The following is a 15,375-nucleotide window of genomic DNA, read 5'->3' on the forward strand; positions in this document are numbered from 1 at the left end:
AAATAATTTTTTTTTCTTTTATTACAATCAATCAAATTTTCATATTTTTATCTTAAATTAAATAAACTTTTATAATTAATGATTAATTAATTATTATTAGTCAAAATATTATTTATCATTTTATATCATATAATACTAATATGACATGTTTATATATTATAATAAATGATGATGTGTTATGATGTCATGGTTATGTGGCTTTTTCACCTTCTATGTCATCCTCAAGTAAGCTTAAAAATAATAAATAGTATTTTGATTAATGATAATTAATTAATCATTAATTATAAGAGTTTATTTTGTGTAAAATAAAAATACAATGACTTGATTGAACGTAATAGAATAATAATATTTTATTAATATTTTTAAAAATAGATACTTTTTCAAATATTATGTTTATAATTTAATGAAAATGGGATTAAATTTTGAGTTATTTTTTCCTTAAAGTAAACATTAAAATGTTAGATTTTAATCATAAAATAAGTACAAATCATATTTTGTTTGACTTAAATAATAGAAAAAAAAATCCTCGAATTGTAACCATTTATTTAACTAAGCTCTTAATCTCCTATTACACATAAATGATTTGCACTTAAATAAATTTTTAATGAAAAATTAACTATAGATAAATTCAATATTAATTAACGTTCTCTATTCACATAACATGTTGTAAATAGATTAACGTGTCTAGTTATGTCAATTGTTATCTAATCATGTTATAGGTCACGTTAAATCAAATAATAATTAATTATTTGTTAAGATTAAAAATTGTATAAAAATTTAAAAAGCTTTAATACCATAAAAATGAGAGATTTAAAAGAAAATTCATATTAAAAGAGTTTTTCGTTTTTCAATTTCATTTTTAGTTGTTGTTAGTTGTAATTTACAAGTTGAGTGGTTGTGACTTGTAATTAGTTGTAATTACTACTAACTAATCACACTTGTTTTAAACCACGCAACACTGCTCACGGCAGACGCCATTGAAAATCATTTCGTCTCTTGATCTAAAAGGTACTTCGCTCACAAACTCCGAGGCTTGGAACGCGAAAACCAGTAAAATCGCAGTCAAAAAACTTCGAAGGAAGGGAATCGGAAACCAGAACCAAAAACCTTGTTCCAGGTGTCCCATCCCACACAGCCAAATGTACGTCTTCAGCTGCTCAAATTCGCCGACGAACAAAGCCCTAAGATGCCAATACTAGCACCAACTTCTTCACTCGATCCCTCACTATCCAACCCTAACCCTAGACCGAGGAGGAGAAGAAGAAGATGGCGAAGCACGCCGGCTGGGGCCACCACCACTTGCAGAAACGATGGATTTTGGCTCTTCTCTTGATGCTCTCTGTTTCCACGGTTATTGCCTTCTTCGTCAGAGCCGCCTTCTATTCCTGTGATCCGAACGTTTCTGCTGATAATGCTATCGGCTCGGCTCGGAATGCTATCCAAGTCGCCGAGAAGCGGGTGTCGCAGATCGCTGCTGCAAGGCCGAATCCCCTCAGCTTCATGAAGTCCAAGATTGTTCTATTGGTGTCGCACGAGCTCTCGCTTTCCGGTAGTCTCCTTTTTCTGTTTGTAGCTCTCTTTAGTGAGTTTCAGTAGTTTGGGATTAATTTCTAATTTTATGTGTTGAAGTTTGTTTTAAGTGCTAAGGTTTACTGTAAAGTGCCTTGTAAGGGTTTTTTTTTTTCCTTACGATTGTTCCATTGAAATAGAATTGTGAATGAATCGAATTTTTGTGGGAGTAGCTTCGAGGTGGCCTTGTTGCATTGGTCAATAGGCCGTCTTTGCTGATTTCTAGATCGATCTGTGGACTTATATAAATGAGGTTTAACAGAGTTAAGAGGAACTAGCAGAGGATGTGCATGGATTGTTACAGTTAGTATTTTGTTCTGCCATTCAAATTGCAAAAAGTCATAACTGTTGGGTTTATGCTCGATTGAAGTAATTAATAAAAGACGTATTTGCATATGCATTAAATACTATTTGACATTTGTGGAATGTCAGATTTAATATAATGGTTATAGTGACTTGCAAATTGTTTGCTAAGTTTCTTTAATTTTGAATTTTGGAAAGCACGTGAGTGTGTCTGCATATTCTCCTATCATGTTGAATTTCCTCATAAAATTTGGAAAGAACACCATATGTACATTATGGCCCTTTGCATATTAATGGAATCCCTTTATCGAGTTTTGCCATTTTGAAGCACAGAAAAAGTATTTCACCAGTGTGCTAATATCTTGGCGTTTTGGCAGGTTTAATCAAATTTTGAGGTTCTGTGGACTTGTTTGTGGCTCATTTTTTCTTTCCAATAGATAACGATAATTATAATTATGTCTTAAATTTTTAAATTCTCTTTAATTCCTAGGTATTCTTTATGTAAATTTTAGAATATATTTTTGGCGTTTTGTTAACACGTGCTTTAAATGGTGTGTGCATATAAAGAATCTTCATTTTGTCGTAGTACAGTGTCAGTTTGTCGTTGTCAATACCATTCATGAATAATTGTTTTTACCAAATCGTCGAACTTTTCCGTCATAAAGTAATGTATATTGCTTCCAGCTGTCAATGGTTGCTCACTCATGTAGACATGTTCTGTGATCTCTAATCTATGTTTTTGCTACCCTATCTTTACTGGTAGATGTTTTTCTCTTAGACAAGCCTTTGCTGGAAGATGTATTTTATTAATTAGAAATAAAGAAAACTTATATTTGAAGATTGTTGTTATTATCATCTTTCCTTGGGAAGAGGCTATTTCGAATTCGTTGCTGTCATCATTATTCCTTTTTATTACGTTTCCTTTTCTTTTTCCAGGTGGACCATTGTTGTTGATGGAGTTGGCATTTCTATTAAGAAGTGTTGGTGCTGAAGTTTATTGGATTACGATTACAAAACCATCGGAAACAGATGAAGTAATATATAGCTTAGAACATAAGATGTTGGACAGAGGAGTACAGGTAGTAAGTCTCTGGATTATTACTCTTTGGTTATATATCTGTCTATGGTGCTTGTACTGTATAATGGTGCAGCTTTATATTACTCAATATGATGGATTGGCATTCTATTGTGAAGGCTTAGATGATTGCATTGTAAATAGTTCCTTGCCTCTTATTAGGCTTTACTTGTGTTATCAGGTTTTCTCTGCCAAGGGCAAAGAAGCTATAGATACTGCTCTAAAAGCTGATTTGGTTATTTTGAACACTGCCGTTGCTGGGAAATGGCTGGATTCTGTTCTTAAGGAGGATGTTCATCGTGTTCTGCCAAAGGTGTTGTGGTGGATCCATGAAATGCGAGGCCATTACTTTAGATTAGACTATGTAAAGCATCTTCCTTTTGTAGCTGGTGCCATGATTGATTCACATGTTACAGCAGAATACTGGAACAATAGGACTCGAGAGTGTTTGAAGTAAGATTCTAAATGCTCTCTGTGTGCTTATTGTTGCTTCAAAATATTAATATTCATTCTATATCCATTGCAACACAAATCCGAACAAGCTTCTCACACATTAACTTCATCAGTTAATATACACATTTAACGTATCTAAGTTTTAATGGCAAATTTAACTCATTATTTTGTTTCATTCATCTACTATTTGCAGGATTAAAATGCCTGACACCTATGTTGTTCACCTTGGAAATAGCAAGGAACTGATGCAAGTTGCAGAAGACAATGTCGCTAAAAGGGTTTTGCGTGAACATGTTCGTGAATCTCTTGGAGTGCGCAATGAGGATTTACTTTTTGCCTTAATAAATAGTATGCTTTTCAGTTTTCATCTTGGCTAGATTTTCTCTTCTTTTTCATTTTCTCCAAATCAATGCACCTAGTTTTATCTGCATTCAGTTATGTTGTGAAACTCTCCTCCACACCCCCCCCCCCCCCCCCCCCCACCCCCACAAAAAAAAAAAAAGGAAAAGAAAAGAAAAGAAAATCATGTAGCTTATTCAATTGTTATGGATTCACACTCTTGCATTTTGAGTTCTGTCCAACTGAAGGTGATGGTAAGAACTGTAGTTTGGTTCTTTATATCACTTTCTGCAAAATTTTTCCTTTCTCCCCTCAATCATTATATTATTTTTCATTGAACACCCATCCACTTTGCCCTATCTTTTCTTCAATTTTATAGTTTTATAAGGCAAATGAAAGAAGGTAGAAAGAAGGGTAAAACACTAAAACTAAAGAGCATATGGTTTTCTGCTATTCATCACTAATAGTACTGAACAACTATTTAACTGCAGGTGTTTCACGAGGAAAAGGGCAGGATCTCTTTCTACGTTCCTTCTATGAGGCCTTGCAACTGATCAAGGAAAAGAAAATGCAGGTGCCACCATTGCATGCAGTAATTGTGGGAAGTGACATGAATGCTCAGACCAAATTTGAAACAGAATTACGGGATTATGTAATGCAAAAGAAAATTCAAGGTCGTGTTCACTTTGTGAACAAAACTCTGACAGTAGCCCCATATTTAGCTGCCATTGATGTTCTTGTTCAGAATTCTCAGGTAATTGATTTGGTTTAAACTTTAAATTTTAATGCATTCTCTGTGTCAAAAGTGTATGCACCCGAGCATTTAGCTTAGTAGTTGGTGCATAATCCTTCTGCTTTAAGAGCAGGGTTCGAATCCCCCCTGTCCCAATTATTAAAAAAAAATATATATATATATATATATATATATATATATATATATATATATATATAGTGTATACTTCAAATAGTGAAATTAATCTAATTTCTTATGTTTATTATGTACATTTTACCTCAATTGTTTATAAAGAAGCTAATGGTAGATACTAACCTAAATAAATCTTTAACTTCTGTTGCTGTTTCGAATCTGGAAGTATAGAACATAGTCAGAACTCAGAAGATATTTGAAGGTCCTTCCTTTACCATAACATTTGCTGACATATATCAAGTCTCAGCCAGTTATTGACTTGACAACATTGATAATTGACTTATTGACATTGGTTTTCTGGTGGTTAGGGGGTCAGCACTTCCATTGTAGTAATAATTATTTATACGTTTCATGTTCATTTTCCCATTGCTGTTCTTAGAATAATCAAAATTCTAAGGCACCAAAATTTTAAATTCAGATGCTAAAAATGTGCATCTCAATGAAAACTTACAAACAACACCTCAAGTTTAGTTTGTTCCAGCTAATATTTATGATTACTTAAAAATGTGTCTGCAAATTAAGATATAGTTTCTTTCCCTTTATTCATCTAATTAATGGACTGGAGAGCCCAGTTTATTTGAATAGGTTCCTTATCAACTGAAAGAATAATTCAAGGGATGCATATGGAGGTTTTGAATTTTACGACCTCTGTGTAGGCTTGTGGATTTTTGCTAATTTTTTTATCAGTTCCTTTGTCCGTGATTAGGATTTAATTATACAGTAAGAACATCTTGTTCTCTACTTAAAAGTTACTTTGAATATAGAATAGGAATCACAAAAAGTTTTCTATAGGAATCACAAAATGTTTTCTTACATGTAGGCACGGGGAGAATGCTTTGGAAGGATAACAATTGAAGCCATGGCATTTCAGTTGCCTGTACTGGTAATCCTCGAACTTTACCTGATTTTCTTTCATGTGGTGTTATATTTAGTGAGGCTTATAACGTTATGGTATATATAATACTTGGAACTCACTCACTGCTCATGTTCTCTAACCAGGACTCACTAGAGCTGTTTTTTTATATTTATGTTGTGTTTACGCAAAACAGGGAACAGCAGCAGGAGGCACGACGGAAATAGTAGTGAACGGGACTACAGGTTTATTGCATCCTGTTGGAAAAGAGGGGGTTACTCCACTCGCAAAAAATATCGTCAAACTGGCTACTCATGTTGAGAGGAGGCTTACGATGGGGAAGAGAGGCTATGAAAAGGTCAAAGAAAGATTTCTAGAGCAGCACATGGCGGACAGAATTGCTCGAGTACTGAAAGAAGTGTTGAGGAAGTCTAAAGACAAATCACAGGGGCACCTCTTTTGAACCCCTAGAACGACGAGGTCGATCCAGTTTCACTGAGAGCAGCCATGGTGGCCCAAGTACAGGCTAAAATAGGATGCCAGCTTTTTTTTCTCTTTTCTTTTCTTTTCTTTTCTTTTCTTTTTCTCCCATACTGGAGTGACATCTTTAATTATGGGTCTAGCTTCCTGTCTTGTTCCCATCCAGTTTTCCATATAGGGATGTAAATCATGTACATGCTAAGACAATTTTCACTGTAGCTGTTTATATAGTTGAGAAGTTCCGTGAGATATGAGGAGTCTTTTACTGGTTAAAATACACCAAGCTTTAGCATCTGGAAAATGAACAAATGATACTACTCATGGTTATGTTCAGATTGCAATCGGCTTAATAAAAGAATCCCAGCTCAAGAGTCTCGAGTAGTTCTGGAATCTCAAGCAGCAGACAAGTATAAACAGGTCAGGCACCGTCTTGTTGCCACCCCTTCATTTTGAATCCGTACTTGGAGCTGGAAATGTTTTGATCTCAGTATTTGAACTGTGTAATGGTAGCTCTCTCCCGGAAATTCTCTACATCGTCTCTAAAATTTATCCCAAAACAGTTCTGTCAATACCACCTGCAACAAATCCAATCCCAAACAACCCAACCTTTCATTCCCTTCTCTCAACTTCAAAACCAACGCAATCTTTTAGAATCCCAGCTCATTTCCATCCTCAATGGCTGCACCTCCCTCACCCAGTTCAAACAGACGCATGCGTACATTATACGTAAGGGCCTTGACCAATGCTGCTATATCCTCGCCAAACTCGTGCGAAACCTCACCAAAATGGGAATCCCCATGGATAATTACGCTAAGCTTGTTTTTGACCAGGTTGAATACCCGAACCCATTTCTTTGGACTGCTCTTATCCGTGGCTATGCTTTACAAGGTCATGTTAAGGAATCGGTTTCTGTGTATAGTTGTATGAGAGAAGAGGGTTCTTTGCCTGTTTCTTTTACATTTTCAGCTCTTTTTAAGGCTTGTTGTACGGTTCTTGATGTGAACTTGGGCAGGCAAATCCATGCCCAGACGATTTTGATTGGTGGGTTTGGTTCTGATTTGTATGTTAACAATAGCTTGATTGAGATGTATGTTAAACTAGGATTTTTGGCGTGTGCGAGGAAGGTGTTTGATGAGTTGCCTGAAAGGGATTTGATTTCTTGGACAGAGCTGATTGTTGCGTATGCGAAACTTGGGGATATGGAATCTGCAGGGGAATTGTTTGATGAGTTGCCTATCAAGGATATGGTGGCATGGACGACGATGGTTACAGGGTATGCTCAGAATGCTAAGCCTAGAGAGGCATTGGAGTTTTTTGAGAGAATGCAAAATGAAGGTGTCGAAACGGATGAGGTTACCTTGGTTGGGGTTATTTCCGCTTGTGCACAATTAGGTACTGCTAAGTATGCGAATTGGGTTCGGGGTATTGCTGAGAATTCGGGGTTTGATCCTACTCGATGTGTGGTGGTGGGATCAGCTTTGATTGATATGTACTCAAAGTGTGGGAGTGTGGAGGATGCATATAAGGTTTTTGAGGCGATGGAAGAAAGGAATGTATTTTCGTACAGTTCAATGATTGCAGGGTTTGCTATGCACGGTTGTGCTTATGCAGCATTGGAATTGTTTCGTGAGATGGTGAAAACAGGGATCAAACCAAATAGAGTTACGTTTATTGGAGTGCTTACAGCGTGTAGCCATTCAGGAATGGTAGAGCAAGGTCGTCAAATATTTGCATCCATGGAGGAGGAATTTGGGGTTTCTCCAGCAGTTGATCATTATGCTTGCATAGTGGATCTTCTTGGTCGAGCTGGATGTCTGGAAGAAGCACTTAATCTTGCAGAAACGATGCCCGTGGAGCCTAACGGGGGTGTTTGGGGGGCATTGCTTGGAGCATGTCGCACTTATGGGAATCCTGATATGGCTCAGATTGCTGCTAACCATCTATTTGAGCTGGAACCTAATGCTATTGGAAACTATATCTTGCTCTCTAACATATATGCTTCAGCAGGGCGGTGGAATGATGTTTCAATGGTAAGGAAACTGATGAGAGAGAAAGGTCTGAGAAAAAATCCTGCATGTAGCTGGTTGGAAGCGAAGAAGGGGGTAATTCATGAATTCTTTGCTGGGGACATTACAAATCCGAGGTCTGGCCAGATGAAGCAGGTGCTTGAGGATCTTCTAAATAGGTTAAAGGGCCTTGGGTACCAACCAAACATGAGTTCTGTTGCTTATGATGTGAATGATGAAGACAAGAGGCGGTTACTAATGGCTCATAGTGAGAAGCTAGCTCTGGCATTTGGGCTACTTACTATAAGTGCTGATTGCCCCATTAGGATTATGAAGAATCTAAGAATATGTGAAGATTGCCACTCATTTATGTGTGGCGTATCTCAAATCACTGAAAGGGTGATTATTGTAAGGGATAACTTGAGATTTCACCATTTCCACGCTGGGAAGTGTTCCTGTGGTAATTTCTGGTGATTGAAGGTAGAAGCTGAATAATTTTTCAAGGTCCAATGCTGATGCATTTGAATCCTTTGTTCATGAGAAAGGTTGGTGATGACATGGATGGTTTGTCATGATACACTGACACTTAAAGAAACATTGAATCTTATCATCAGTGTCAGAAGGTGAAATGGGATTTAATTTCTCTGAAATTTGCATCAATCAACAGTCTCTGTGTTGCAATTTTCCTAATGTAAGTTGTTATCTGAACTTCACTGGCTATATTTGCCCCATAACTATGAGATTTTCATTGCTTTAATTTCAAGTAGTCAAAGAGAGTGTTTATTTAGCAACATGAGTTGATGTATACAATAATAGAGCTAGATTTCCAACGCAGAAACCAGCCAATATAAGAACACATATCTCTTATTATACTCTGCCAATACTGTTTGATCATCTGTTTGTCACGAAATGTGCACTTATTAGCTACACTAGAAACTAGCATATTAAAGATATCTAACTCATTCCTGGGAGCATCTCCTTGATCTTGTCGAGCATTCCTTTCTTCTCATTGTGCTCCTGCTGCTGCCCTGGTGCAGCGGTTGAGGCATCAGGATATTTGTCATTGGCCTTGTTGCCCTCCTTTCAAATATTGAAACGTTTATCTCAGGAAATTAATCAGAAAGATATTCTCTATGATGTGATGTTTAGAACTGATAAATTGTAATGGACAATATTGTGTATGTTCATATTATGCTATAGTTTTAAATTCTCACATAAGAAATTTGTTCATAGATAAAGAGAGTTTGATGTCATAAATGAGCGAGGATAAGTAAGGATGAGTTAATTGAACGAAACCCATTGTAGTCAGAAAGCATAACTTACAGAGGAAAAGCTTTATAAGGAAGATGAACTTGAGGAATGAGGGAGCATGCCAGAGGGATTGCTATTCTTTGGTTCAGTCTCCTCACCAGTAGTTCCTACGTACTTTGGTTGTTCAAGTTTTGGCATTGGTTCCTCGGTGGTCATGCGAGCTTCAACTTGAGCAGGCTGGGATTGATCTCCACAGCATGCCATTTTCAGGTATAGTCTGCTATTCTTCTTCTCTCTGCTGATCAGTTTAAAGCTAAGTTTCTTGTTTCGAGTATGGGTTAAACCTGAAATGCCCGAGGGTTTATATAGACGAGAAAGAAATAATGCAGTAAGTCAAGAGTTGATCGTGCATGTTTCCATGGCGTTGGCTTGGACAACCAGGACAGCTAATACTAAAGCAACCCAAAATGTTAATCTTTCTGATACGAGTGATTGATACGGAAGAAAGGGCATGGATCGATCCTACCTCTCTGTCTAGGCTTAAGCGAAAGGTATACGTTTTCTGGACGGAAATCCATTTCCCGTCCAACGAGAATTGAATTGCAAACAGCTAATTTGTATGCTATAATTGTTGCTAGGATGGTACAAAATTTACTCTCAACTTCCGGACAAAAGAACAAAAATCAGACGAGTAGTTTGCCGTAACCCATGAAACTTACTTGATCTAACTCATGACAACCATTTGTCATTGGATAATAGCACATTTAACTCGGGGAATTTTTGCCAGAAAAGGCCAAAAAATTAAGCAACAACATATTATGAAAGCTTTAATCGGGCCAAACAGCTAAATCCAAAGATACTGGTCCAAAAAGTTTCCTTTTGGATTAAAAGTATCATACCAGGTTTAGGGGCCCAAAAAGTATTTCGTCAAAGGTTTTTGCTTTCATTTCGTATCGATTTCTGCGCATGCATTTTGCTGCCGTTTTGAACACAACAATGTATATAAACAAATCCTTTGTTCCCCTCTTTTCTGTTCCCAAAAAACCAGAAATGGTGATAGTAGTCACTACAGGGCAGAAGTTGAGAGACGAGCCAACATGACATGAGCAGATCAGCAAACATATCTCTTACTTTGCAGTCTTCCTATATATGATCTTTCATTGCTGGTAATTAACGTTTACAGTAGTGCACATTCGCTTATAGAAAAGCAGCTAATCAAGGGCTGTGGTGGCCAGGGGGCTTCTCCTTGATCTAATCCATCATTCCGTTCTTCTCGTGCTGTTGCCCCGGTGTCGTTGTTGATGCTGCCAGATGAGGTTGGTGCTGGTCCTTATGTCCACCTGGTAGCTTCTCTTTTAGCTTATCCTTCAGACCCTTCCTCTTCCTCCCCGTTCCCTCATCTTCGGACTGCCCATAAACATACATCACAAACGATTATCTCATAATCAAAGTAAAACTTATTTAGAAATTTATGTACATGAAAAGGTTACAGTAACTTACAGAGCTAGAGCTGGAGCTTGAGTCAGTGCGGTGGAGTCCGTGATGATGCCCACCAATCCCTGCGATTCCACGGCCGGTCTTATGCTTGGCAATCGGGTTACCGTACTTGTCTGTCCGGCGAACAGGGTTGCCAAATTCGTCACTTTGGGAAACTTCAGTAGCAGGATGCTGATTCTGAAAGTGTGCCATTTTCAATCGTGTAACTGGTTCCTTCTGACTTCTTTCTCTTGTGGAAAGCTGATACAAGGGTATCAAAGCATTTTATAGAGGTGAAAAATAAAGGTGTAGCATGTTGCCGTGCATCCCGGATGTGCCCCCAGTTTTCATGCGACTGCCGCGTTATGGTTGGGGGAGCCTGTGGGTCACATAAAACTTAAGGACAAGTGTTGGAGATGTCGGGTTTAGATGAAATTGATCATTTAGATTCTAGAAGTAAAAGCACTTTGACTTGTAAAACGACCTTAATTACTCATCTAACTTAACTCATAACTATGATCATATGACCTAATCTAATTATATATATGTGTGATCTATATATATCGTTATCCTTTTAGGTATACTACTTAAAAAAATTTTAAATTATTTAAAAAATTTTAATTTTTTATTATATTTAATTAAGTTTTATATTTTTATTTTAAATTAAATAAAATTTTATAATTAATTAATGATTGATTGCTATTATTAATATTAAAATATTGTTTGTCATTTTATATTATATGATGTTGACGTAATATATTAATATATTATTTTATATTGATGTGACTTAATTATATCACACGTGATATTTTCATTAATAGTGCCATGAGAGTATAATTAACAAATAATATTTTAATTAATAATGATAAAAAGAATTTTTTTACTAATTAATCAATCCAAAGAATTTTTTTATCCAAAATATATAAAAATTTAAAAACTTAATTAGACGTAATAAAAATAAAAATTAAGTATTATCTCGACAATGTGAGATTCACGTTCAAGACCGTGACATCAAAAGCGAACAATACCTCATAGGAGTTAGTGTGGACCGTGACAATTGATATCACAGTCTTCGCGTGGACGTGAATCTTTCAGGTCTACACTAGAACCGTGACATCCAAAGCGGACAATATCTCACAAGAGTTGGTGTAGACTGTAGCAATTCGTGTCACGATCCTCGTGTGGATGTGAATCTCACATTGTTGAGATAATGCTTTCAACGGGTGAATCACAATGTCCCACATCGAAGAGAAACTCATAGTAAGAAATAAGGGTGGATGTCATAGTCCTAGATAAATAAACCATAAATTCTATATTAACTATATATTAGAGTGATACTGAAAATATAAGAATTTATACCACCTTTAACTTGTGAAGTTCTTTTTGTGGAACAAAATCATAAGGTTAGCTTCCTTTTTGCAGGTTCTCTTAGTTACTCAAGTGCCCCACAGCGAAGTTCGTGACATTAAGCACTGAATGTCAAATCAATAAGCCTAGTGAGAAAGAAAATCCACCTTCAATTCACACAAAAAGTGACCCTAGAAATAGTTCACAACTATGATTTTGGCTTGACTTGGAAAGATCAAAGAAAATTCTACTTACTAATTGTTTTTCCATGTAAAGATCATTAAAGTCTAAAAGGAAAGTGAAGCATGGGATTGTTAGATTTGACAATATTGTCATTTATTTCTATTTCATGACAAGCAAGTTTCCCAATAGAGATGCACAATCTGTACACAAGCAAAGCTCAATTGTACTTTGGAAAAATTAATAACAAAAATCATTAGATTGTAACTATGGGGATTATGGTTAGGATTTGACACACAATTAATGGTAATTATTCAGAACATGAGGCTTGTACTAAAGACATGAGAATATAATGTTTCTCTCCAGCTAGGTATCACACTCGTACCATGGGGTTCTGTTTTTTTGACCAAAGGAGAAACTTATTGGAATCAACCTCACATTTCTCACTCAAACTTTTACCATCACAAAATTTGTGAACTTTCACATGCAGAAAATAAAATATTTTAATTTCTTTTTTTAATATATATTCATTTGAATAAAATGAAAGGAAAACAGATTAGGTATAGCAATATTGTCATGAGTCTTGACACTATTCTTCTGCTGACTGTATGCATCATCAAAAGAGCAATAACTTTGTTGAAAACAGGGCAGGTGAAAAAAGTGTAGGGCAATTGTTTAGTTCCACGTAGCCGTCCAATATACAATCACACCAACACCTTCCAGACAGCTCCCTGGTGGTGCCCCATTTGGATTTAATTATATCCGAATTTGCCTTTCCGAGTCAAGCCAGTAGTTTCCTCCTTGTTTCGTTGCTACAGTAGCTAGGCTGCTTGCTGCTGCTACTTAAACTGCTTCCTTTTCCTTGTTGCATCCAGACTTTCTCTCTGCTTCTGGTTTCAAACAGCTGAGTCAGTACAAAAATGGCTTCCCTGTTGAAAGAGCTACCTTCCATGTCCACGCTTCTTGCTGCCTATGCTTCCTTCTCGGCCATGGCCATGCTAATCCGCACCGTATTGAATGAAATGATCCCGAAACCGTTGCAGAAGTTTATTACCTCAAAGTTCTCTGACCTGATATCCAATCACTTCTCCACTAACTTCACCTTCATCATTGAGGAACGGTGGCATGCTGTTTATAATGAAACGTTTCGGGCTATTGAGGTCTACCTCCCAACCAGGATCGGCCCTAGAACTGACAAACTTGTCATAGGGTCCAACGACCCCAATAACCTGACGGCCCTACCGAAACGAAGCATCCCTGCTGACTGCAAGATCATTGATGAATTTGAGGGCATGACCTTGGAGTGGACTCTGCATGTAAGGGAATCGGATAAGTACTATATCCCTGATAGAAAATGCTTTCACTTGACCTGCAAGAAACGAGTTAGAGAAAAAGTTGAGGAAAAGTATCTCCGCCACATAGCAGAGACGGCTCAAAAAATCCTGAGCAAGCGAGAAAAGCTCAACATCTACACCTACAACCAAGATCGCTACAGGTGGGAATCCGCCATTTTCAAGCATCCAGCAAGGTTTGATACATTGGCCATGGAGCCAGAGCTTAAGCAATTCATAATGGATGATCTCGACTCGTTCGTGGGACGCAAAGATTTCTTTGAAAATGTTGGCAGGGCTTGGAAACGCGGCTACCTTTTGTATGGTCCTCCAGGGACAGGAAAATCATCATTAGTTGCAGCAATCGCGAATCACATGAGCTACCATGTGTATGATCTCCAGTTCCAAAGTGTTCGAAATGACGCTGAGCTCAGGCGAATACTCACCTCCACCACAAACCGCTCTATTCTGCTCATCGAGGACATAGATTGCAGCACAAAAATATCTGAAGATCGTGGCAAGGTTAAAGATGAGAAACAGAAGGAAGGTGAAGATGGGCGACTCAATCGTCCTTCCTCTATTGATCCTGGGGTAAAAAGTTCTCCTCATTTACACAAACAAAACAGAGCGAATTGCCTAAAATTAAAAACAGAGTTAATCCATAAAGCCTGCTTTGCGTTGCTCTTACTATTGATAATTAAGAACCCATATTTTTCTTGTTGGCTTTCTAGTTTCTACTCTATCAAACACATATTTGGTAACTGTTGATTTTAACCTTCTATGTACTTTCCTTAGGTAACATTATCAGGGCTACTGAATTTCATTGATGGACTGTGGTCTAGCTGTGGGAATGAGAGAATCATCATCTTCACGACAAATCACAAAGAGAAGTTAGATCCAGCCCTGTTGCGTCCAGGGCGCATGGATGTGCACATTCACATGGGCTACTGCACACCTCCAGGGTTCAGAAAACTTGCTGCTACATATCTCGGAATCAAGGATGACAAACTGTTTACCTGCATCGATGATCTTCTGAAAAGTGTTGAAGTTACCCCAGCAGAAGTAGCACAACAACTGATGATCAAAAGCGATGAGCCTGAAGCTGCGCTCCAATGTCTCATCGATTTCCTTAACATGAAAAAGGATAAAGTTGGGGAAGATGTGACTCAAGCGGGTGAAAATGAGAAGAAGGATGGTGGAGATGGTGTGACTCAAGCAAAGGAAGCAAAGGATGAGAATGAGAAGAAGGATGCTGGAAAACAGAGCAGGAAGCATGATGAAACTGAAACTCGTTCCATATATCTCACTTAGGTAATTGTTTGTATTTTCAATCAATAGTTACTAGTGGGATTTGTCATGAATCTTAGGTTTGATTGGATGCATGGGACAGAAATTTCAGACCCAATACTAGTGTTGTTTCAGCAAAACAACAAGGAAGTGGACATTATTATAAGTGTTTATTGGTCAGATTTGAGTCTAATTTTCTGTTCTATTAACCATAAAAACTCCTACTCCAAACGCAACCCAACCTGCAGTAAAGTAGGCCAAGATGGCCTTAATTAAACCTTTCATATCCAAGCCTACTAATCGACTTAAAAATTTTATAATCTATTCGTTTTAAATCGAATATTTATCTTATTATTTTACCATGATTCAAAATAATATTTATTTTTTAAAAATGAAAATTAATTTTTAATGTTATTTTCATTGAAATATTAATTTCATGTATAATTCACCAATTTTTTTGTTACTTTCAAAATAAAATTTATAAAGTAACATTTAAGTGG

General features: G+C 37.0%; 4 protein-coding genes across 5 annotated transcripts; 3 read left to right on the forward strand and 1 right to left on the reverse strand.

Annotated features, from left to right (window-relative positions):
• The first annotated feature begins 962 nt into the window (after positions 1-962).
• LOC18610854 (uncharacterized) lies at positions 963-6,246 on the forward strand. 2 transcript variants are annotated; one of them, XM_018127864.2, is made up of 7 exons: positions 963-1,549; positions 2,809-2,954; positions 3,129-3,400; positions 3,594-3,748; positions 4,231-4,493; positions 5,485-5,547; positions 5,714-6,246. In XM_018127864.2, exons 1-7 carry the CDS (start codon positions 1,267-1,269, stop codon positions 5,978-5,980), a joined length of 1,449 nt encoding a protein of 482 aa, XP_017983353.2. In that variant the 5' UTR covers positions 963-1,266; the 3' UTR covers positions 5,981-6,246. The 2 variants fall into 2 exon arrangements, with proteins under 2 accessions (XP_017983353.2, XP_007046821.3); XM_007046759.3 differs by having other exon boundaries at positions 2,809-2,951.
• A 145-nt stretch (positions 6,247-6,391) lies between these two features.
• LOC18610855 (Pentatricopeptide repeat (PPR) superfamily protein) lies at positions 6,392-8,913 on the forward strand. The gene has a single exon (XM_018127859.2). The coding sequence runs from the start codon at positions 6,501-6,503 to the stop codon at positions 8,475-8,477; it is 1,977 nt and encodes a 658-aa protein (XP_017983348.2). The 5' UTR covers positions 6,392-6,500; the 3' UTR covers positions 8,478-8,913.
• Positions 8,914-8,957: 44 nt separating this feature from the next.
• Positions 8,958-11,108, reverse strand: LOC18610856 (late embryogenesis abundant protein D-11). Its single transcript, XM_018127874.2, is given in 5 exon segments — positions 8,958-9,083; positions 10,154-10,214; positions 10,436-10,535; positions 10,538-10,661; positions 10,755-11,108. Coding segments are annotated over 5 exon segments (600 nt in total). The 5' UTR covers positions 10,944-11,108.
• Positions 11,109-13,044: 1,936 nt separating this feature from the next.
• Positions 13,045-15,055, forward strand: LOC18610857 (AAA-ATPase At1g43910-like). The gene is made up of 2 exons (XM_007046762.3): positions 13,045-14,179; positions 14,384-15,055. The coding sequence occupies exons 1-2, from the start codon at positions 13,178-13,180 to the stop codon at positions 14,897-14,899; spliced, it is 1,518 nt and encodes a 505-aa protein (XP_007046824.3). The 5' UTR covers positions 13,045-13,177; the 3' UTR covers positions 14,900-15,055.
• Positions 15,056-15,375: the final 320 nt, after the last annotated feature.

Source organism: Theobroma cacao, chromosome 1, assembly GCF_053813885.1.
Source record: "Theobroma cacao isolate CCN51 chromosome 1, ASM5381388v1, whole genome shotgun sequence".
NCBI lineage: Eukaryota > Viridiplantae > Streptophyta > Magnoliopsida > Malvales > Malvaceae > Theobroma > Theobroma cacao.